The sequence below is a fragment of the Vollenhovia emeryi genome, unplaced genomic scaffold, assembly GCF_000949405.1.
Source record: "Vollenhovia emeryi isolate VEMERY1.0 unplaced genomic scaffold, V.emery_V1.0 DF939178.1, whole genome shotgun sequence".
Lineage (NCBI taxonomy): Eukaryota > Metazoa > Arthropoda > Insecta > Hymenoptera > Formicidae > Vollenhovia > Vollenhovia emeryi.
Window position 1 is genome coordinate 19,937 of NW_011967188.1, and position 26,463 is coordinate 46,399.

The window sequence follows — 26,463 nt, forward strand, 5'->3', positions numbered from 1 at the left end:
CTTCCGGTTCGCGCTTACTTTGTCCATTATCCTGTATTTAGCGCAACATGGCAGAGTTCTAGCAGCTTCCTTCGTCCATGAACAAAGTTTTGCCGCAGCTCGTCAATAAGTGGTTCGAAGACTAATCAAAGTTTTGCAAACGTGACTCCACCGTCGCTGTCCCAACAGTAGACAATAAAGTTATTTCCCTTCGTCATTGTCGAAGTATGGACGAGTTGGCATGCTCCGTGTCAGAGTATGACGTCATTTTTCAACTTTTCGCACATAGTCGTCGACGACGGCGGGCTTCGATTGCGGTTCGGTCGATGGACCGGCGAATCCAATTTTCTTACCTTTGTGCCCGCGGACCGAATTCCAGTTAGACTGGCTTTACGGATTTCGACAAGCGTCAGAGATCACGGTTGCCCGAAACGAGATCCCTACTGTCGGAGTTGCGACCACGTAACTCTCGTGAGTTTCGCGGTAATGTAAGAGTCTCTGCACTTGATCAGGCTGGGACTAATTTTGATATTTTCAAACTTTGAAATTCACTTAATATATTTGACATTACCAATCATCTAGGGATATGGTAAAGATATCTTGAAACTCATTATTCCAAGATTCTTGGAACTTTCCCTCCCGATTGAGATGGCGGGATTAAACGTTTCGATATTAAACTGCATTGAAAAGGTAACGAGCAATTGCGATATTAAGAAATAATTGGAAATATTCAATTTGAAACATTGAATTTATGGCTATCAATATTGACTGGTTATTTACCACAGAGAACACAGTGCAAAATGTAACGTTTTCCAAACAGTTTATATCGATCATACATCGTGCTGTGTAGATGAAGCTTGTGTTTTCGCTTGGTATATCAGATGGTTTCGTGTTATTAACTTCGATAGGAATTTACTGGCACACGGACATTTCCACAACATTCCTTGACATACTCCCATATGTAAAATACGAATACGTAGGCAGTGATGGAATATAAAAGAGGAAGTTGGGGGCGTATAGTTGGCGTATCCGCAGTAAATGTTTGCTCAAAACCTAGTAAATAAACAAACAGCATATCGCCGTGTATTGATTAGCAACCGAAACATTGAATGCATAAATCGTTAATTTGGCGAATGTCCGCGTATGTCCATGTGCGCGCAAGTGCATCTGTAAATGCTTTGCGAATAATCCATCAACTGTATGCGCCAAAGCTAGGTAACATTATGACGCTTTCATTAGGTGTCGAAAATTTATATTAATATATTAACAGAGAGGCACTGAAAAGTTCAACGCACCAATATGTATTTAATGCACATACATTTATTACATGTATGCTGCGGAGCATAATTTGACGATGGTGCGGAGAATTTGCGTAAAGTCAACGCGAAGTATTCGAGAGTTCACAAGTTAAATAAGATACATCTCAAATAGTGATTCTAATTACTGTTAGTATACGATTAGTGCGATCGATGTGAGTAGATCAGCGGCGCAATTATGGCAAATAATTTGGCGGACAATGGCCGATCCGACCGCGCGTATGGTTTCCGAAATAATGCCGCTACATACGCGCTTGTCATAGCGTAGACGGACTCGTGTGCTGCTTTGACGTTTGGTTTGCGGCTGAATTTCTACGTGATAAATGCACCGCCGCGGATTTCGGTTTGCCTCGAACGACAGAGAGCACGCGGTCTTCTGCACGCACGAAATGCAAATTCGAAATTTTGGTTTATCCCTTGCGGTGACTCCGTCCAATGACCGGCGGACGGTCTTTAGTGGCGTTTACACCGCATATTTTACACCGGTACGCTTTATTACGCGCGAAACGTACGTAATTAAGCTAATCTTGAAAGCGAGCAAGTGGCGTGCGCGTTCGCGCGTCAATATTTAATTTATATAAATAATTTTGGTAAATTTTGCCCTAGTACGTGAGTAATAACGCGTAATTTAACACGCCCGATTGCAAATATACATTACGGAGGGACACATGGAAGTCAAGTTAAATGCTGCACGGGCGACATATAGACATGAACTTACTAAGACGTAATTATTCACTGCTGAGTCCTTTATAATAATGACAAATGGCTATGCCTTCCGCTCACACTGTTCCCTATTTCGAGAACGCCCAACTCCCAGCTGAAACAGCAGCTTCTGGCAACGTGCGATGCCTAACGATTCTTTAACCCCTCCGTTATCAAACTTTCGTATGCCAGATCATAAGTATCGGAATAAACTGTTCTAACGTATTATCGGAGAACGGCTTTCACGGTACCGCACCTGATCTCAATTTATTATGATACTCGACAGACGCAATTTACATATGATGCTCGAAAAATGCAATTAACAATCATGTTTATTAATTTCAATTAATAAACATGAGTAATATTAATTAAAATTTATAAAGAATGAGTTATATCAGCAGCTTGCTACGCTGCGCTCGAGAACATGTTACGAATAAATTACGGGCAACGTAAAACCGCATCCTTATAAAGATTGAAGGTCTGTCTTTTGACGGAGATTTTGATATCTAATCTATAATAACTACAACGTTGAAATTTATAATATTGTATGGCAAGGCATTGTTCAATTAATTTCTTTTTCCTTATATCTCTCAATTGCTTAGTGTCACAATTTTACTTGTTTGATGATACATGATTGACTCTTAGTAAAAGGTTCTTCTTAACAGAAACATAGGAATATAAGTAATTGTATTTTTGTACACAAGCTATTTTACCTTTATCGGATGCCATTGCAAATATATCTTAATTAAATTTGGCATCGTATTTTCTCCTGTTAAATCAAACTGTACTTTTATTTTTAATCTTAGGTTTAAACTAAAATTTTTCCAATTGAAATGGATCAACAGGCTTTCCATCATTTGTGCTAGTTTCAATTAGCGATTCTCTTTTTCTGTAAGAATGTTTAAAAATTTTAAAATCATATATTATATTTCATTTATGTAAAGTATTTTTTAATACAACTCAATAAAATAAACACCGTTTATGGAATATAATTGAAAATTATGAAATATAAAATACAATATAAAATATTAAAAAAATGTTTGACCATATAAAATATGTTACAGATTAGTTGAAAACTCTAAAAATGTGTATAGCAACTCTTTTTACATGAAATATGTGGCTGTATATTATATTTAAAAAAAATGACTAATTATTAAAAACTGGTTAAATTTTATACAATGAGAGTAACAGTCCAAAATATTATTAATAAATTTCTCAACTATAGCACGCGATCTAAAATTACTCAATAACCGTGGCAGACAAGTAAATCGATGAGATTTGCAATGTCTGATTGCAGCATGCATAATTTTTATAACGCCAGTCAATCGTAATTATTTTCGTATGCAATAATAAATAAACGATTCGACGGATATTGAGAGAGCTTTTTTAATTGCATAATATCGATACTCTCGTCAACTGAATGATTAATTATATACGTAAAGTTTGACTCCCGTGTTATTTGAAAGACTTTATGAATTTTAAAAAATCACGAGAAAAACGCGTTCTTAACGCGTTCAATGGAGAACAATTGATCCAACGATTTGACCAAAATCTAGATTCGTTCATTGAGTGGCACGATGGTTAATAGCCGACATAGAGAAGAACGATCTTTAAGATGGAGGGCGAGCTCAATCTGCTCTGCTTCTGTCGAATCTCATGGGCTCAATCCATAAAGGAAAGTTAAGCGAGCTGTCGAATGCAAGGAGATACGCTATAGAAGTGAATGAATCCCGGATTTTTCGGATTATTCGCGACAGTAGTGAATTCGGCAACGAGTCAACAATAGCTTTCGCTTCTTATATCTTTGCACAATAGATATTATACGATTGCGGATACGTTTGTGCGAGAAAATATGTTTTTCTGTTACCAGAGAAATACAGAGGAAAGTTCCCTATTATGGGGTAGCCTCCTAATATGAGATAGCGGGGAGGTTTCTGTTAAATTAATAGACATCATCTGTTGATTCCGCCATGAATTTATTACTCTTGGAGTGAAATTTGTTTAGTGGGAAATTCATTGGTAGATTGTGTAATCGTTGCGAAAGAAGTTTTGTGATTGAATGTGGGTGTTGAAAACCTGCTGTCTCATATTAGAAACCTATCTCATAAAAGAGGACTTTTCTCTACGTCTTTCGAATGAAAAACACACGGGTAGAATAGTCTTCACGGAAACGCGCGGTTACGAACAGATATATTTAAGAATAACAAGATACATACGCATTGATTGTAACTTATTATCTACAAGTAATTCTGTAATCTATTCGGGACGAGTCAAATCCGATATCAGCGGAATTTTGAAAGACTTTTTCAAACATTTAACGACGTGAAATTTGTCAATTTTCCATTTGTTTATGTAGTATTTAAAGAAATATTTTAGATAGAATCATTTCAGTTTTAAAAGTAACATTTAGACAGTTTAAAATATTAATATCTCACTGGTATTGAAGTACCTATTCGACTTGCTTTAATTTTTTATCTCATATTTAATTAAATTCATGTAGTTGTTAGAAAAATATGAATCTCTTTAATGCAAGCGTAAAATCTAACAATAACCGTTCTACAAATGTAAATGAATAAAAAAAAGTCAACAAGATGTCAATCTGCGCCTGTGTTTTACTATAACATAATTTTTCATGATAAAGACATTTTAATTCCCCACCGAGGTATGAATCATGTATTCATTAGCGTCCATTTTATACAAGAGACAATTATCACAGCCTTATTAGTTGAAATAATTACAGATTACATCGAGATGATTACAGCCAAAGATGTGGAAAAAACAACGTGGTGTTCTTAATGACTTGTAGGAGACTTATACATCGTAATGTAACTCAGGAATTCCTCTAGTAAAAATTTAATAATATATGAAATTTGCAAATATATTTAATAAAAATGAAATAAAATATTTTGCAAATTTAATCTGATCTGCAATAATCTAAAAAATCTAATTTTATCAAACGCATTATTGATTCTGCAAAATTAAGGGCGTAGACATCGAATTTTGCAAGCAAAAACTAACAATTGATCATTGGCGTAATATCGAGTCTTTATTTCATGTTCTTATTTCATTTCATGAGAATGTTTTAAATTTATTAACAATCTTTTTGTATTGAAGGTAAAAGCTATTGAAAACTTTTAATAACTTTTAAATGCTAATATTTACCAAACGCACGAACTTGAGATGTGTGTGAAATATTAATTTCGTAAACGTTCATCAAACGCTACTTTCTGTTACATATAATTACATAGTTAATCTTATATAATTTTAACATATTATAAAATTAATATTATAAAATAAAATATAATTAAAATATAATTGCATTTCTAATTACATTTCATTTTGTAGAAATAGAATTTCAATTTCAGACATGAAAGTAAATTAATTTCAGGCGTGAAATGTTACATTATTTTCAGTCCTTTCAGCTCTAAATTTCAGTTTTTAAAATACATTCAATATTAAGCTGTTATTATGTTTATTTCCGCTATTTCCAATATTTCTCATTTAATCTTTTCTCATAACGTTTTACTTATTTTTATACATTTGTATATTTTTATATTTATAATTTTCTATAATCCTATCTACACATACCTATTCCTATTTGCCTACATGTCTATCTAGACTCTAGAGTATCTGTCTATGGCTTCGACCGTGAATACAATCGAGTGTGCCTGGCACGTGGTTTTGTGGTTTTAATTCCTTAACAGTACCAATATATACTCTAATAAAATTTGGGAAGTATGGTGAAATTGTAATTTCACCATAAATCTCAAGCCTGTCGCGAGCGACGTTTTGATTCGCAGATGATATTTAATTCGACAAAATACTTTTGGTGCGATGTGATCACGAAATATTGGAGATCCATCCATATACTTCTTATACTTGAAATTATACATCAGCCTATCTTGTATAAATTCTCTTTTGGCTAAATAAATCCACCTTTTATTGCTCTTGCCAAAATCCATTCTAGCTTTATATAAAAAATTAACAGGAAAAAAGAATACTCCTATTGGCTAATTATCAAAAACAAATTAGCATATAGAGTTTATGCTTTTGTATGAAATATGAATATGTCGTATAATGGGGTTATATTATTTATATTAATCAACTTCAAAATTGATAGTAACATTCATTACCCTGTTTTTGTGTTTAGCTTTTATACGCATTTATTCAGGTAGCATTTTAGATTAGCATATTCTGAGCGAAAAGATTCGATCACATTTTGCCATGGCATTTCGTAAGAATTTTATATTTTACGTTTAAAACTTTGCGATATGCACAAAAGAATTTAATCCTGAAGTAAACCAATTAAAATTACCAGCGATAGAGTGCAAAGCAAAAAATGTGCATTTTTCATCGAAATTTGAACGATCGTTATGTCGATTGTCGACTCGCCGCTGTCTCATCTCATTTTAATAATATGCAAAGATGAAACATTCAGAATGAATAACATGAGATTCTGAAAAGATAACGAATTGTTCTTTCTTGCTCTCTTACATCAACTTATGTAATATTTAATCTTGGAAGGATATCTAGGGATATAGATATAGATAGAAACAATTAGTAACACAGCATTTGCTACACCGTGCAACTTGCACGTTAAGTGAATTAATAATACAAGAAATCAAATAATAAAAAGGCATCTAGAATTACAAATTTATCTTAATTTGTTCTTGTTTATCCGTTCTAAGACAATGGATGGAATGCTGTACAATTTATCTGTAATATTTCTATATTATATTATTAAATTGATGCATATATGCATCGAAATACATGATATAAAATTGCTACAGACCCGTCACAATAAAAAAGTTACTTCATTACTCGCTCACTACAGCGAAAATAGGCGTTAAATTTGAAAGTGATATGTTACATTTTTTAGATACAAAAATAAATTTAATCTATTGAATATTTCAACGTACAGGGTGTCAAAACATTCGGCTAAACGTTAACGTCATATTCTAGAGTTACAAACAAAAATAGTTTCAATAAACATCAGTCCGAAAATCGACTATTAAACGAGTTATATCAGTTTCAAGGCATTTATAAAATTATTTTCTAAAATATGAATAAAGATTTAAGTTTCGTTATTATCTCTACAATATAGTGTTAATGTTTGGCCGAATGTTGCAGGCATCCTTATGACGAAAAAGATAATGAAAAATCAATACGAGCAATATTGCATACATTATATCTCAATTTAATATTTTTATAAACTAAAATATTTCAAATATTTTATAATTAGTTATTTTTCAACAAACTTTCATGTATTTTTTACTCAAAATTGAATAACTAATAATTGATCGAATATTTTTTATATCATAAAGTAAATGTTGAAATTACTGTTTCAGAATAGAATCAACAATGCACGTTAGCCGATAAATAGTAGCGTGATAAATATATTATTTACATCCATTAATTCGCGACCGATTAAAATGGCAATATGTAGCTTGAAAAGAACAAACGCAATGAAGTACGATGACGTACCAATGATGCGACAGAAATGACCAATTATAAATCAACGGGACAGCTCATGAGTCAAATGAAACTTGGATCTGTTACCCATCGTAATATCAGCACAATTATTATTCTTATTATATACAATTAATATTATTGACGATGTTCGATAGAAAATGAGATCCAAAACCAATAATCTTCCATATTAATAATGTAATATTGATCATTAATAATATAATATAATATTAATAAAATAATAATTAATATCAATGTTATGTAATATAATATATTTTGTGTAATATTCTTAATTATCGATAGATTTCAAAACGTTCAAGTAAGTAACCAGATTGCTCAATAATGCGATAATTACAATCATTTATTTTATGAGCTCTATTTTTTTCTATACAGAGTGTCTGATAATTACCGAAGCACCTTTCGTGAAAAGATAGAGTTAAATTGAATAGAAAAGTTCTTTACTGTTTTGTAAGTTTCTCCAATAATTAATAAGAAATTAATAAAGATCCGCGATTCAGTGTGCGTCCGTGCAATTCGAAAAGAAGCAGCTCGACATTTACGGTCGCTATTCGTGCGGCGAGGTATTGGAAGAAAATAACTAATAACTAGGCTCTGCCTAGTATTAGCACATTAGTAATCGCCGGGCTGCCGCTTCTCGTACGGGCGCACACTAATTCGCGTATCTTTATTAATTAATTTCTCATTAATAATTGAGAGAATCTTACAGACGCGGTAAAGGACATTTTTATTCAGTTTAACCCGCTGTATCTGCCCACGAGAGATAGTCCGATAATTACCAGACTCTATACACATATGTGCATTTTTATACGCGCAATGAAACGACAGACGTTTACACCACTACACGTATTCCAGGATTAAATTAATTTATTCTTAGCTCATTTATATTAATTTGTCGTAGCCAATTTATTTCAAGGTTACTGTGGAATGATATATCTAACTGTAATGTTCACCGATCCATTACCCCATTTAAAGTTGAAAGAGAAAGGTACTCACGGATACGATACTTTGTCAATGAATCTGATACCTCCAAGGCTTCGTCTTCGTATCAAGTTCCTTCGTTGCACATTCACGAGAAAAATCCAAGCGGAAACGCGATCCAGAGCGAATTGTTTGTCATAATTACGATACTTTCTTAGACACTTTCAAGATAACTAAGAAACGATGTGGCTCCTGTTACATAAATCCAACGACTTGCCGAGAGATTCGAATTTCGTATCGAAGCTGCAGGAATACAATGCGAATAGAGTCAGCAGCCAATTGAAGCACGAGCGAACCGTCCGAAAATATATGTATAATCGAAACACACACACACACACACACAACACACACGCGCATTCACTTGTGATATAATACGAGCGCGTGAATTTCGCAGGGTACAAGTGCTATTAAACAATCGATGCATCACGGCTCTCCGTTACTTAAATCACACGATCCACGTACTCCGTCACAGTGATCGCACAATTCGCGAAGTACTCCACGCTCTCGATGCGAAAGCGATAAGCAAATTACTTCCAAATTGACGGACGACTCGAAGCGTGACGCACAATGAGTTCGAATTCCTTCAAGAAATAACTGTTGCAAGTCGCGAGGAAACGTTAATTTGGAATTCCGATCCGCTCCTCGCTTCGATCCTTGCCAATAAATCGCGCACGATGCTTGCCTCGCAACGGATGCGTTTTAACGTGAGTCGCAAGAATTTTATCAATCGAGTAAGCGAGTAATCTGATGAGATCGACGGAGAACGATGTATATATCTTTCTAATATTTTATGATGTTCTCCTTATCACGTCGCATCTCGAAGCGTGATAACATTTTACGCACGAAACGGCTCGCTCGACTGCCTGTCGGTCTGAGTGTCGGGACGAGAATGATCGCGCAGTGACCTTCCCCACCTTTTGCAAACGAAGGCGGTTTTACGACCTTCCGAGTCGGTTTGAAACCAGTAACTTTGTATACGCAATAGCAAATGGGTACCGCGCGTCGCACGCCGTCAAGACAAATACCAAGGTCAGAGTTGCTGCCGCCTTATCTCGAAATACGTAATACTTTTATAGACATTAATTTACCGCGAGAAAATAAATTCTTAGCTACTGAACTAATTTTCGTCATCTCGAAGCATTCTATATTTCGGAATTAACTCTCGTTTTATATCAATATTAAATATACATATAACACTTTATGAAATAATTTTATCTTGAAAATTATGTTCTGCATTAATTTCGATAAATATGCTATTGTTTCACATTGAACCTAATAAAATATCTTATTCTGGTTATTAGGAAGGAATTGTATAAATCAGATTTTTATTACTTTATGCCAAAAAGTTTTCTTGAAGATAAATTGGATACTCAATTTTAATATACCAAGGGATTTTCTTGTATGATTTTAATAAATCATTAAAAATTGTTGATTTTTTAACAATCACTTATTGTTAAAATACGATTTCGTGCACCGTAGAAAAGTTATATAAAATTATATTCTTTATAGTACGGGGAGGGGGCAATTGAATGCTAAATATAGCATTTTAAAATAATAAAAATCGTTTATCGATTTTAGTATGTGAATTTACTGACGACAATAATTCCATCTAAATGAAACTGTGTTATGTCCGAAAAGAAACCGCGCAGGACAAGGTGGAAAACTGCATACATGGTAAATTGACATTTTAGATTACAATTACTGGGCTACCAACATGTTGCTCGGACCTAAAGGTGCTCTCTCTTGTTTAAAATTATATTTGCATAAACGTCAAAATGATATTTTTAATAGAAATATATATATAATTTTATTTAAAAATATATAAACTTGCATGTATACAACCTCGAATATGTTTTTGTATCTCCAACTAATTTTGACGAATGCTATTGTTACGCATAAAAATTGAAGAGTAAAATCTCCTATGTTTGTCACTGGAGAAGATAAGATTACTTTATTGCCAAAAGTTTTGCATTTCGAGAGGAATACAATTATGTAATTTTAATATATTAATAATAGATATATAAATTCAATATCATAATTTACCTATCAATAGTATAGGTATTAATAAATTTAATATATTATCATAATTTTAACAAATCATGAAAATAAAATTGTACAATAAAATAATTTATTATAGAAACTGATTATTCAAGTATGATTTCGCACACTTTAGAAACAAGTAATATATATACAATTACGCGGACACTGAGTAATTTAGAGAATTAAAATTATACAATTTCCAATGAAAATAAATATAATATTTAAAAAATATACATGAACGACAAATTTGAAATTTAAACATTTTCATTCCACAGCATGTACATTATATATTTATTGTTTGTGTAATTTTACATAGGTACCTTTTTACGGCAGCAAACTTGTTCGGCAATTCCAATGCTAATCGTGCATAAATCCATCAAAGTATAGAAAACATTATTCATAAATAGTTGTACAATATATAATTATTTGTAAATATTGAGTCGAAGTAATAATTAAGAAAATTTTTATTTTTAATAACTTCGATTTTTACTTTGAAAAAATAAATCGTCAAAATACCTGCTTTGATATATCATCGCCTCGATGCATTAGTGATAATTTATTAATGGTAGATTAGTGATAAAGAGACGACATTAATTAAATACGCTCATAAATAATCGTTAATTATTCAAAGAATCTCGCACATTGATCGACATATTCTGACTAATAATTATATTCTGATAATTAAATCTCGATAAATAAGTGAGAAGAACGGAAGAATCAGCTTTTGCTCGAGTATTGGTGTGCGAATAATCGAGAGCGTTCTGTAATGTGTAAAAACAAACCAAAAAATTGCACGCTAGTTATCTAAAAAAATATTTAATTCATTACAAAATAAATTTGTGCAAAAATTTTGTTTTTTACATTTCAAATCAATTGCTGAGTTACCATATCGTGCATTAATTACCACTTATTTGAAAAGTACATTTTATGAATAAAGTGTATTTTATTTGATCGAAAAAATATATGGAAATATATATGCAAATAAATTTATTATTATTACTTTAAAGCCAAATTTTTACGTTTTGAGAAAAATAAAATTTTGTGCTTTTCATGAAAATAAAATACAAAAGTCATAATTGCAGCAAACTAATTGTCAGAATATATCGGTCAATGTGTAAGATTTTATATAGGACTTTACATAGGACTCTCCTATATTAATACATGTTTTTATCACGCTTTGTGCATTATCAGAAAAATGTAGCTTTGTAAAATTATCTTATGAAAAAAATGAAAAATGCCTATATCTGATTATTAATAATAATTTTTTTCTCTATGGCAATGAAGATATTACACGTTTAATTATTATAACAAAGTCGGTTGTTTCCATTAAGCTTTCATTATATTTAATTAAAAGTAATTATTTCCTTGGCAAATACACATGTTATAATTGTAAAGCCTTTAAAATTCCTTCATCTGAAAATACACATCGTAGATTCAATTGTACATTAAAATATACATTTAGAGATACATATTCATAAGCATAAAATATACAGTACTTATATATGTTTTATCGGATATTGAAGCATAGCAATGTGAAAGAATTTTATTTTATACTTTACATAAGCTTTTTATTCTCAGTTGGCGCAAATGTTTAAAATCGTAACTTTTGTAACAAAAACAGGTTTAAATATATGAAAAATTATATGTAAAATAATCTTTAATATGTTTTACCTGAAAGTATTTTTCGTTTTATTAAAATATATATTAGTACAATATTTCTCTTGCGTAACATATTTTGCCGAACACGCGTACGCGGTTCGAGTTTTTACTCTTCTGTGAAATATTGATTTTTTTCTGCCTTGGCACGATAAAAGAAATTAACGCCAAAAACATCTTGTGAGTTTATGCGGTTGATTAAGTTTATCGAAGCTGTCGAAACGTTTTTGCGCATGAAGCTTCTATCCGTGATTTAATGAATGGGAGAACGATACAATCGGTTTAAAAATGCGGACACATATTTGCGTCAGATAACAGCAGTTAACGGCATAACTTATCGTGATTTACGGGCAATACGGTCGTATTTTTATGGTACGCTGTTCCATTAGCTTCGATGTGCATGATTTATGCAAAGTGTTCTTGGCACTCTCACTCGCTCTCTCGCTCTTTCTTTCGCGAAGGGTACAAGACTACTCTTATACGTCCACTCACGAAAGTCGACCGCGTATAAATATGCCTTGTCTACACCCGCTTGTATATCGCGTGTAAAGTTCGGAAGCGAGTAGCGACTTTCCGGAGTCTACGGTTAATAATTTACGGAGGTCACCAGCAGCTGACCAGGAGGAAGAACGTGTCGATAGAAAAGTGTTTTCTATTTTATTGCTCTGATCGTTAATGGGAAGGAAGATAATGCCCTAGGCCTTATTATTTTGCTCAATATGCATTAAAAAGTTTTTACGGCGAAAGTTGTAACCGCTATTTTTTTTTTCATTACAGGTGTCCTGGGTACGTAGACGGGGAGAAGAACTTCATTTACTCACCATTGGCCTCGACACGTACGCGAGCGACTCCAGATTTTCCCTGGCCTTTGAGAAGCCTAATGACTGGCGATTGCTTCTGCGCTCCGCTACGGAACGCGATGCCGGCCTTTACGAGTGTCAAGTCAGCGCCCACCCACCATTAATCAGAACTGTCCATCTAGCGGTGTCAGGTAAGTGAGCGTCATTGCGTGTGTGTTCATCTGACCATCCGGGACTTGGCAACCTCGAAGCAATCAAGAGCCGCTATTTCCTGCTACTACTAACGATATGCACTTTGATCTGACAACCGCAGTGCGGCCCGTAAATCACTGTGTTTGTATAGATCGTCTCGAAACCATTACCGTTATCGGAAACTGCGGACACGAAAAATCCAATAATAAGAAAACAGCGATAGGTATATCTGATTTGTCGGCAATTAAGAGATGATTTAAAATCGAGTGTTGGACAGTTTTCGTTAGGGAAACACTCCAGATCGACTCGGTAATGAGAAAATGTGCTACTCGAGGCACCCTGTGTCATCAATTTGCCGAGCTTTCTTTGATGTGATCCGAGATGTATCGCGTAATTCGCAGCATATTAACGCGAAATAGGACAAATTACGCTAATGGTAAAGATGAAAGGCCACGCGTGCATTATTCTCTTAATCTACTCTTATAAAGTACTACTAAAGTGGAAAGTCGCCCTCCGTAGACATATAATCCATGTGTCCCGCGGCGCGTTTTCGCTGGACCATAAATCACGGTAGCCACGTCGTTAGGGTCGTCCTCTTCGTGGCATAATGGCGATCTCGATGCTGTAACGATGTTCTCGTGGCGCCCATGTCCCACGCCACTTAATTGGAGTCCCGTCCCTTACTCGCATCCTCTCTTTCCGTCTTTCTCCTTTTTTCCCCTATTCGCGCGTATCTGTATTTTTCTTTCGTTATTGACAACGTAGTTGCACCCGGTCTCTGGCATACGAGCTACACACTTTCACGTACGTTGAACAAGATAAAAGGTACAGAAATACGCTAAACTATGCGCCGGCTGCGTTAACTTGCTGTAGCCGCGGCGCGTAAAGATATTTGACTTGAATAACGGAGTGTAACTTGTTCTAACGCATAGTAAGCTCATTATCATCTATCATCTACTTGCATAACCGGCTTGCACCGGATAATTCGTGACTGACTCAGCCGACTATCAATGATTGATTGATAGCGGGCAATATCGCAGTTGTCAGCTATATTTGATTAATAACGGACGTAAGACTAATAGACACTTTGAAGATCAAATTCGGGCTTTCATCTACAATGTCCGATGATATCTCTATAGCCTGACGGTTTTAGTTCCTCAGAACGTACAGCTGAGCGAATAGTTTGGCCGAGATTAATGAGACTGGCGCGTGGAAAAGAGAACTTGGAACACTTGCAGTTCCCGAATTTGTACATTCGAGTTAAGAGCCATTACATATACATACACGTGTATATATACATATATATTTTATATTTATGTTTATAGAATAACTGTAAATTAATTACGGCGCCACGAGTGACGTGTGTCGCGAGGTATAAATTTACGATGACGAGCGTTTCAAAGCCGGCCCCGGGAAATTTTCCTCCTTTCATAAGTGCGCCATTCTTTTCTTCGGCAGATAGTTAAGTCTCGCGTATTTATTGATCGGCACGAGAAAACTTGCTCTATCCTACGTTTTGTGAAAAAGTTACCGAAACTCAATTATAATTGGATCTGTCTGTACGACAGAGCTAGTTAACTGGCATATGCAAGACGGGGGATGCATTTAATTGGATATAAGATACATCTTGAAGTTTCGTACACTTTTTTGCCGTAATCTTGTGTTACATATAATATTACATAGATACACGTCTTGTATACCGGCGAAATCTCGCGATTTGACAAATCGCGCGCGCGCGCTTGTTAGAAACACGGTGACAAGAACGCCAGAAGTACGTGGCGAAAGATAGCGAAGACGAGGGGAGAAACGAGACGGAGAGAGCGGCGCGAGAGATGAAATCAATATAGGTATGCAGATATCGAAATATTTTTCAGTCGCCGTGGCTGCAATAGAGGGTTATGAAATATCTGACCGAAATACCAGGTACAAGGTTGGAATAAATTCTGTGTTCTGTGAAATAAACGGAATATTTCGCGGACCCAACTGGCGGAACGAACGATTGCGGTATATTATTCTCCTACATATCGTTCGGCTTTCGTTTTACGTTATAAAGTCCGCCCGAGCGTATCATTTTCTATAACTTTCGATCGAGTATCGATACGGCTAGTGAAGATCCTTCTCGTACATTGAGAATCTCTCGAGGAGCGGGACGTAGGCTGGAACAGCTTGACCAAAACTGGTGTCTTCTTTGCCAATATGATTTTCTATTACAAATCTCTTTGTACAGAAGCGTACGCGGTACATTCCGTACAAGGGGGTAACCACCTGATGTAATCGTGGCACAGTGTCTCCGAAATCCTGATGAAATCCTTACGAAATCCTCGTGTAATCGTTTCGTCTTCATTTTCAAGTTTCTTCACTTGATAGACAATAAACGTTAAATTAAATTTGAACATTTTTTCAGCTTGTTTTCACTTTTCAAAAAAATTTACTTCTTTTAGTGATTATCCAAATATATATCATAGATCACACCTATAAGCGCGTACTCTTTTTATAATAAGACTGAAATAGTTGTTGTTAGAACAACAGCGAGTTGAAACGTTGATACACCTGTGCGCGCAAAGTTGGAACAGTAAATACAAATACAAAATTACTTTTCGTTAAGACCACGGTTAGACTAGTGGGAAAAATGCGAAGCAAGGAAACACGTGACCGAATACCACGATCTTAACTGAAATTATCTCTACAAGCAAATATTTCTTAGTAAGATAAGAAAAATATATTTTGAACAACTCTAACAGCTCTTTGAGATTCAACAACGTTACATATTGTTAAACGTGCATATATAAGAAAATGATTTGCAATTAGGTGAGATTATTTGTAATCGGATAAAATCGTGTGAAATCAAATGAAATGGTGCAATCGGAGGGACAACATTTGAGCTATGTGGTTACCCCCTTGATTCTGTACCGCGTTACCTCGATTCGGTGATTCGCTCGTCGCAAAACTGTGCGGTGCTCGCTCCCGATCTTGCGCGGCATCGCGATTTTTCTCAATTTATTACTTCGTTCTTGGGCAAACGGAAAAAAATCGCGAGTAATGATTTCCTTTGAGAGCGTGCCGATGCGTTCGTTAACGAACGAGAGAATTCCCGGCTCTTTCCCTCCTTTTTTTTTCCATCCTCTCTTGCGCATTTCCACATCTGGCTTATTCCCCGCTCTTGCCCCTATCGCGCGCAGAAAGATTTCTATAATGACCCGAGTAAAAGTTACGACGGGCAGCGGCATCATTTATTATCGCGACTTTACTTTTCTTTCGTTCTTATCCTTCCATTAATCAAAAAGCCATCGTTGTCTCTTGATGAGCTATTTATGTTATCACGCGCAAGCCAAGACAACATTGTTCATTGTTATACGGCCTTTAAATGCCCCGCTCGCCGTCGACGAGCGGGGCTCGCTTACGCAGAAATAAAGTTACGCGTTGCGGAACTTAAGAAATAATTCCTGGTCGACGGCACTGTCCGGGGGCTTATTTCTGGCAAACGTTCAAATAGTTAGGAACTTAAATTCCGCGAGCGACGGCGGCTTTTCCGAGGGCGTAAACTGCTTGTGCCAGCGCTCAGTCTCTCGTTTCACTGCCGGTCTACATTGAGCTTTGCCGTTGTGAATTTTACGAGCCACGAGCCACATTCTAATCGGATTTCCATAATGGCCCATCGATTGATGTCAGCTACAAAAAAGAGCGCGAAATTAATATAAGAGAGAGAGAAAGAGAGAGAGAACGCGCGCGCGTTTCTTCGTCGTTCCGAGAGCAGTTAATGTAGAAAATTGAAAGGTCGCCCGTAAAATAAAACGCCTGAGAAGATTTCAAAATTTGCTCGTATCCTCCTAATGCTATCACCTAATCGATCGCTTGTCAGCGAAGAAGCCGCGCCGCATACGCGCCGTTCTCTCGAACGTGGCTTTCATTCTATATTCACTTAATATCCGAGAAAGGATATGCCGATCCTGATGTGGCGTAGGAATGGCGAAATTTTCGCGCAGATATGTATTGCGCGCGACTGTGCCGAGGTGCTGCCGGGAAGAAGAATATTCGAGCGATTAGATCGGGAACGAAGTCGATTCGGGAACGTCGCCTTTCCGAGGGTTGTACGTGCGACGCGGGATTTTCGGGATTGGCCTTTTCTACGACGACCACATTCGCAGACGAACGTTCCGTTATAAAGTCGAGAGCCGGGGAATATAGGGATTCTAACGGCGGCTTATGCAATCCCACGCCTTTCGCGAGCCGAAGGGGCGGGAAGAAAGGATACGTGTACTCTCGACTACGGGTCGCCACCCGCGCTTTCCTTTACCGTACACGTTCCGACGCTCCCGTCTCAGTTGGCCGGAATAAATCAAGCCTTGCCAATACCGGGCGGGTGCTATCGAGGTCTTATTACACAGTCGCGACCGGTCCGCAGGTACACCCTCGCGTTTATTTACAGAGAAAAGTTTACTCCCCCCGTTGTCGATTCGGTCGATTCTTCTTGCCTCGCTCGATCCGCTGGCCCGCTCTCATTATGGCGCATCCAAAAGCCGTAATTCTCACGCGGATCGCGCTAAATTTCCGCTGGCGGGGCGGACTCCGATACCCGCTCGCGCCTCTTAATCAGCAGCTGGTATCGAATCCGGAACTGTTGAAACGTTAAAACTACGTTACGCCACCCTCGCGCGTTGCACAAACGAGCGATTGTAGCAATCGCGTCGGCAGGTATTAAAGAATTATGGCATCGATTCTGCCGTTATATATCCCATTCGCGTGCGAAGTTTGAATGGCGAGTATGATCGATCGCGTGGTAATCATGCGATCTCTTATCCGTTCTTATTCGCTGCGAAATAACTTGGCTGCGCTCACAGCCAAGAATCCGTCATAGTAATATTGCCGACGACAAAAGAACGCTCGCGCAAATTCCGACCTGTCGCTCTATCGCTCGCGCGAAATTACATCGACGAATTCCTGGCGTGGATCTTTCGGCGCCGCGAGAGCGAGAGAGAGAGAAAGAGAGAGAGGGCGGGGGACGTTATCCCGGTGAAACAATGAGATCCTCCTTCGCATCGGGCGGCAACGTTTTTCCTTCGTAATAGCGTCGCGTTAGATTATGCTTCGTAATGCTGTATAAACGAGCTGCGCCGCGCCGTTTTACCGGCGCGGTAAATTTTCATCCTCGGTCGACCGCGCGACAAGATCGAACTTTAAGCAACCGGGAAGCACACCGGTACCTTTTTCTTTCGCGCGGGGGAAATTCAAGTCGGCGCTCGCCAACAGCGTTGCAATTGCCGCTTGTTATACGCGGGTAATTTTCGGATGCCTAAGGTACTATCGCGACGCGCGGGCGCTTTATCTCGCCTAATGGCTGTTATCGTTCTCTGCCCCTTATCGCATTCGATGTTAGATTCTTACGGAGTCGTAGAGCGGCAACTCGGAAAGTGCTTACATCAGCGGCATTATTAACGCGAGCGTCCATTAAAACGGCAGACGTTGTAGCTAAGCACGCGAGCTCGCGATTTTCCAGCAGGAATTTTCTTCGACTGCACCGTAATTCTCGCGGGGGACGGTTATGGATGCATCAGCGTTCCAAATAAAGGGGAACGCGAGAACATTGGGAAGCTCATCGCGCGACGGCGCTGACGAGTTCGAGCAGTTTTTGCGACGGCGCAATTTTATCAGCGCCTTCGGTACGCGGGCGTTTTTCACGCCAGATTTCTGCACGTTAAAATTTCCCGCTTCCTTCACGCTTCCATATCTTCGCGGATGATATTCAAATTGCAATATACAAATGAGACAAAGCGGGCGAATCGGCAGGCGAAAATTAGAATTACATCAAGCGAACGAATTTATTATCTCTCGAAGGAGGGAATGTATTAAGGCCGAGATGTATTCTTAAATTCTCTCCTCTCGGCAAATTTGTTCATTCAACCATTTCGTGCGCGCGTTATCCAATATTCGAACGTGCGGAATCGAGCTGGCAAATCACGGAAGATTGAGATTTGGGACGCACGGCTAGTTCTCGAGCCGCGTAATCTAGATGATAACGCGCAGATTAAGTCCGACGCCGAAATACCGGGAGTTAATCGCATTCACGGGACACGCAGCGTCCCAGAAGCGTATAATTATCGCGCCCAAGCGTTTAACATCGAACCGGTTGCCTCGGAGGGATTTCTATGGCGCGGTACCGAGGATCTCCTAATTTCTCAGGGGCCAACGTTAAAATGCACCCTAATTCGCTGACTCGTGGACGCTGAAATGAGTTTTGTCTCCCCAGCTGCCTCTCCCTCGACCTGTACCGCTGTTATCGAGCTTCGCGACACTTTTCGTTGTGATAAAACGAAAGATTTTGTTACTCGATAATCATCCAGCGAGAAAGGCTCGAAACTAAAGAGGAACCCAATTTTTTCCCCCCTTTCTTCCGTCAAGTCTGAATACGAGCATGTTCTCGGGAAGAGCGACACTTCATTGTGATAAAATGGCAGATTTTGTTACTCGATTGTTACCCGGCAAGATTTAATTACTCGATAATCACTCGGCGCGAGGACTTTTGAAACGAAGAGAAATCTTTTTTATGACGTGACAAGTCTAAATACGAACGTTGTGTGCTCACCCCGGGAACGACGCTTTTCATTGCGATGAAATGGAAAAGATTTTGTCACTCGATAATCACCCGGCGAGACAGGTTTGAAACGAAGAGACCATCTTTTCTGCGACGTGACAAGTCTAAATACGAACATTCTGTTCTCGGGGAATGGAAATAAGATTAAAGGGCTCGCGAAAGGGATATAGAGGGTGTCAGGGGCTGCCAAGTACAGACAAATCGATCGTCAACTATAACGGTTGAAATACACGAGTATAACCGCCGTACTCGTGCATTTGGCGACAGCTTTGCGTGCGACCGCTATCATTTAATATCTCGTTAACGCTGTCGCACGTGGAGATGCTTGATCGCGCGCGCCAAATAACAACCACCTATTAACGCCGGCGCCGATTATAAGCGCGGGGCGTTGCAAGTGCCGCTGTACCAGCAATGCGAATTATCAATCAGTCACTTCTATCGGCATCTATTAATTAACAATAACAAAATTAACGGAAGCGGATTTTCTCCTCATCAACAAACACATTATCCTCGTTTATTTAAAAGTTCCTCCCGCGTAGATTTGTCTCCCCGTTATTATTACGTGTATTAATTACCGATTGATTGATTGATTGATTGCCAGTCACTAGCAGCGCCCTACGACTGCCAGCCAATCGATGAAAGTAAGGCATTCGCGTAATAAAAGCGCGATATAATCAAATTATCGCGCGCATTCTACTCGGTTAAAATTACATTAATGTACTCCTGAACTTGCCGCGATGCACACGTATATATACAAAATATCCCTCAACTTGGGAAAATTGATTTTGAAAATTAGAAAATTAATAACGTCGTTGTACGTGTTTTAAGCTCGAGCGCTTCGAGCGATAGCGCGATATCGTCGAATTCGTCTAACGAATGTCTTATATCATCGAAATATAAAATAGAAACATTGTTGGAGAAATTGAGTCGCCAGTAGTAAGTTAAAACCTTTGTAATCAATAATTGAGTCGACAAATTCTGGCACAATTCATATATTTAATTATTCACGACGTTTCGATCAGTAATACAGTAGACTTATTATAACATCCACTTGAAAAGGATCAGTATTACTGATCGAAACGTCGTGAATAATTAAATATATGAATTGTGCCAGAATTTGTCGACTCAATTACAAAGGGGTTAAAATAGAAACGTTCTATTAAAACAATTAAAATTATTTTAAATGTACATTTAAATATATATTTCATACATATAGTTTTTTTAGCGAGAGTAAACATAGATTATTTTAAATATTTCATAATGGATAAATATATTTGATTGATGTCTTAATTGCTGTTAAGATGAACTTAACGACGCAGGATCGTTGAAGCTAAGCCGAAAATAGCACAAAGATACCGTGTTAATCTTTTGACCCTTGAAGTTATTCCTCTCGAAAACGGAGCTTCGTATAGTAAAAATTTGGTTCTTTATTCTCGATTGACTGTTAAACGAGACACGACGTGTTTGCCACACTGCCGAAACCAAACACTGTCGCATACATGTCGCGATGTATCTTTCAATTTTACCTCATTTGGACAAAAACTGAGAATCCCTAATGCAATAAGTGCAGGGGGTTAGAGCAGTTCGGGTTGCATGGAAGCGGAAGTGCTCTCTCAAATGCAAACACCGACCGCAGGGTCTCTCCGCTGACTGAGAGTTCGCCACGCGTATGATATATATGGTTGCGCGTATTTGCCGTTAAACTGCAAAAGTTGCGTATGTAAATTGAGTCTTCTCTCGTGGCGATAGCTGTGTCATTCGGAACTAGCGTGATTTTGTCGTGGCACCGCGCATCTGGCCCGTCGACTCTCCGGCATCTTCCATAAATAAATGCATGAGCGCGCACGCATATGTACAGAGAGCGAATATGATGCATACACGTGTAAACGGGCGGGATATATCGCGCATTCCTAACCCGCTCGTTCGTGGATCGACGCGTGTAGCGCCGCCGGTAGAAAACGTGTCCGTGTAATGGCCGAACGGTGCCGCTACGATTACCCATCTTTCTCTCCGCATTCCATTTTTTTTCCACACGAAAACGCATGTACACGCGCAAACTGCATCATTTTTTTCTCGTATTGAATCACACGTGCATATGCATATAGATATTCTTTCGTGAAGGGATAGAAATAGGCTTGCAAAGAGAATTTCGCGTACGGTGAATTGTTTTTGCATTTTTAGCTTGGCTTTTAATTTGGCTTCACAACGTAACAAAGTGGCGAGCAATTGAAAGTGCGCATGTCTGCTTTTAATAAAATTCATTCGTTGTATGTATGTACACGAATATATACGAATTAACGAAGTTATACCTTCAGATTATATTCTCGGAATATTTCATTTAAACATAGCTGAAACAATCAGTATGCATCTGTGCGAATGTACGGTACTTGCTTACGGTATGAAACTACGATCGATTCTCGTGGGAGATGCAACTACACCGAGTGCATTGTTAATACTCTCCAAGGTATAAACGAAAACAATATGCAGAGAAACTACGAAGAACAATAGTCGGGGAGAATAATCGACCGTGATCGCTGGCATACTTCGCGAAGTAGATATGCCAGCTATTTATTACGAGGGGGATTATGTTTCTCAATAATGAGAACACGAATATAAGATATCAGGAGAGTGCAAGATAAATTGGTACAAGGAGGATGGATAATTGATGACGTAGTAATAAGTTCCGATTTGATTCTACTTGCAATTAATTTTTCTAGTACACTTTGTCAACACGAGATATTCCACAATTTTCTCGCACAACATTTTATATAATATCATCGAACATTACGGATTAATTAAAGAAAATTCTTGATACAAAAATGTCGAGAACGCGAGCTTTTGAAATATAAGTGATCAACTATTAATGTTGCACTTTGATGTTTATAGTTTATAATATAAACAAAAAATATAATAAAGGTCTACAGTTATATTGCTGACATGCTAGCAGAATTATTTTGGTACGATACGCTATTTCAGGCATTTTAGTCGGGATTGTATCAAGTATTTTTTTCACAATTGAATAGAAATAACTGATTAATTCAGAGATAATTTATAAAATATTCTATTCTTTATGACAAGATATTTATTAATTCTTCATTGTTTTATTTTATTTTAAAACGTTGCAAAGTATAATATCGATAGAAAAGTTATAAAAGTTTAGAATCAAATTAGTGCAATTTTTATTAAATGAATTAAGAGTAATATAACGTATTAGTTATGAAATATGTTTTATATTTTCATCTACGCTCATAACACATACGTATTGAACAAATAGATGCTAAAATTTATTGCGCTAATTTGTATGTAATATCGAACTCTGGAAAGATTTAGCGAGGCCAAATGCGGATTTGAAAGTTCGTTTTTATAGCATTCAAGAAATGGAAAGGAAGGAAAATGCAATTATAAATATTAATAATTTTTTTCCTATCGTATTTCATAAATTTTAATTAATTTATTTCACAGAGATACAAAACCTTATAAATTTGTTGGTCCAATCTCTTTGTCCGTAAAACAACTAACACCGCATGAAGATATTTAAATAAAAATTTTATATTTTAAAATTGCAACCTCTATGGTAATTGTATATCGCCAGTAACTCGAAACCAAAATTTCATAAGTTTTTACGACCTACACTGGCCAATCGTCTTTATTTAAAACTTATGAAATTTTGCAACCTCTATCTATAATTTGATTTTACTTTTTATCTTTTCTTACTCTTCTTCATTTACTAATCTGAACTTAATTCTAATCTTTATGATGTTTTCAATTGCGCGTTGTCTGAAAAGCTTATCTATGTATAATCTAATTATCCAAAAATATAGGAGCTGAAAATACCTATATTATACCTGTAGAGATAATTTTTTTTTCATGAAAATCCAGAGTTAGTCCGTCCGTTCAGTTTATTCATTAGTTTGTTTTAAGATAATGGATCTACGAGGTATTATTTATTTAGTTTAGTTTATTTCAAGATAATAGATTTACGAGTTACTTTGCAATATTTTTATATTCTTAAATTTGATATTATACAGAATCCACACAGAGCTTCAATCTTATTCCGATACAGTCTTTATACATCCACTACTCCGGATTAAAGTAAAAAAATAATCTGTTATCCACTGATACACGATCGCGCAGCAACGGAATTGCGCGTTGTCTGAAAAGCTTTTTATCTATGTATCATCTAATTATCAAAAAATATAGGAGCTGAAAATATCTATAATATACCTATGGAGATAATTTCTTTTTCATGAAAATTCAGAGTTAGTCCGTTCAGTTTATTTCAAGATAATAGATCTACGAGTTATTTTGCAATATTTTAATATTCTTAAACTTGACATACAGAATCCACACAGAGCTTAAATCTTATTCCGATACCGTCTTCGTACATCCGCTACTCCGGCTTAAAGTGAAAAAAATAATCTGTCACCCACTGATACGATCGCGCAGCAACGGAATTGTGGTAAGCCACGTTAAAATATAAAATGCAGATGTGTCCGAATTAGCAGAGCATCGAAAACAATTAATATTTCCAAATACACTCGCGTACACGAAACAATAATTATAAACAATTAATTCTGCAGGCAAAATGATAATTAACGAATTACTCACCCCTCCGTGGTTGCTCCGCCGTCGCCCGATACCTCGCAGGCCTCCATACCTCCCGGGTTCCTCCGTCACGTTTGAACAACATTCACTCGCGAAAAGACAGTTAATTATCGCGCGTGTATTAATTACGAAACTACGCGCAACATTTTAAACAACACTCCTGATTTTATTTTCCAACGTGACACGCGCGCTTTGTCATTTCGCGGCGGAAAGTCGAGAGAGTACGTTATAACACTATAAATCGTAAACCGCGCGAGGTGCCTCTGCCTCGATAAATGCCTCGACACGATTCGCTCGTCACGGATGTTAACTGTCCATAGTTGTTGATTGTAAAGAATGATCGTGTTTCGAGAGATGACGATACGAGGACCCGCAGAGCGGCACGCGCCTGCCCGCTCGAACCTCAACGTGTGAATGATAGCGTGCCGACCTTGCGTAAACTTAACGCGCTGTGTACGCCGTGTCAACAAGTACCGAGGTCAGCGCCGAATACATGCGCGCTATCGAGAAATATTTAATACGTTATCAAATAGGTATTACACCGAAAATATTCTGCTTCGTTTGTGAAGTAATTATTGGTATCGCGATATATCACGGCTCCGCATTATTGAAACAATACTCGAACCGACGATTTGTATATATCACTTTACTCTTTTAAACAGAAAATAACGGGAAATACATTTTTAAATCACAGCGAGAGGGAGCACGGTGCTAATAAAAATTAAAAAAAAAAAAAGATTTTCGCAGTGAAACAGCAGCGGCGGATTTAATCAAGGATTGTCGATTTAATATTTAGTTGATCAGGTAGAACGATAATTGCTATTTGTAGACGGGAAACGATAACGTTCACTTGTCGCGACCATGTTGCGAGAAATAATATTGCCGCGTAACAGGCGACATCGAGCTTGAAATTCGTGGAAAACAAGTACCGAGCTGTTTTCCACGAACAACGTATTAAACCATAAAAAATCGCCGCGTATCAAGGCCAGGGCGTTATCATACGCGCAATGAAACTGCCGCAGCGACATTATTTCCCGGCCGATGTGACAGCCGGCGAGCGAGCGTACAGTTTCCTACTGTACAAGTAACAATTACCGTCCAATTCGATCAACCTACCGCGCATCAAGTCAATCATTTGTCAAAGCAGGTATTTCGCGTAATTTGCGCATTTGTTATTGGAATCCAAGAGATTCGGAGTCGATAGATAGTGGCGCGAGAGCAATTTCTCGTGCCGCGATATTATCTCTCGTAACACGGTAGCGACGAAGTGAACGTGAACGTTATCGTTTCCTATCTCTACGAGAAGTAGTTCATTTTCCTCTTGATTGAGTAAAATCGCATGTTTTGATTCCTTTCGCGACGTAAAAAAAAATGTGTAACTTTCCTCGATATTTCTGTGTTAAAATTTCAATTCCAATTAATCTCCAGAATACATTGGTTGAACGTGCGGCACTTGCAAGATTTTACAAGCATACTAGAAACGATAAAACGCGCGCTTTGCGCGCGTAGTTTGTGGTCCAGCATTGTATATTTTTAAGAATTTGTATACACGCGAAGAAGTAATTGTATGCGCAACGTCAATTTAAAATAAAAAGTAATTTGTCACTCACTGATACGGTTCGCAACAGCAAAGTTGTACATCGCTAACTATACATGTTAAACTGTAACAATACAAAAATGTATACGATTATTATAGACTAATTATGTAAAATCCAGACTATTGTATTAAACATACTTTATATTTAATATTTTTGAAAATGGGTATTTATTAAAATAATTATATAGAAGAAAGTCTTCCTTTTAAATATGAACTTACAAAATTTTATACGTATGGTTTTGTCTCTAACACTTATTCGAATCCACGTTCGAATCATTTGAATAAATAAAATAAAAGCACAGAACAGGTGCTTTATTTTGCACAATTAGCAAATAAAAAATGTAAGACACTTACCTTACGATTTCTCTGCCGTTGCCCGATGCCGTCTAGGCCTGCTATATAGTTAGATACATATAGTTAGCGATGTACAACTTTGCTGTTGCGACTTGTATCAGTGAGTGGCATATTACTTTTTATTTTAAAGTGACGTGGCGCATATAATTACTTCTCTCCCCCCCC

General features: G+C 37.2%; 1 protein-coding gene across 2 annotated transcripts in view; it reads left to right on the top strand.

The window, feature by feature from the left end:
* The window catches only part of LOC105563286 (peroxidasin), a 105,040-nt gene that overhangs the window by 11,607 nt on the left and 66,970 nt on the right, over positions 1-26,463 (top strand). For both annotated transcript variants that reach the window (XM_012014749.1, XM_012014750.1), the window contains exon 4: positions 12,939-13,152. In XM_012014749.1, the coding sequence (XP_011870139.1) occupies positions 12,939-13,152 (214 nt within the window). The remainder of the gene's footprint in view (positions 1-12,938; positions 13,153-26,463) is intronic.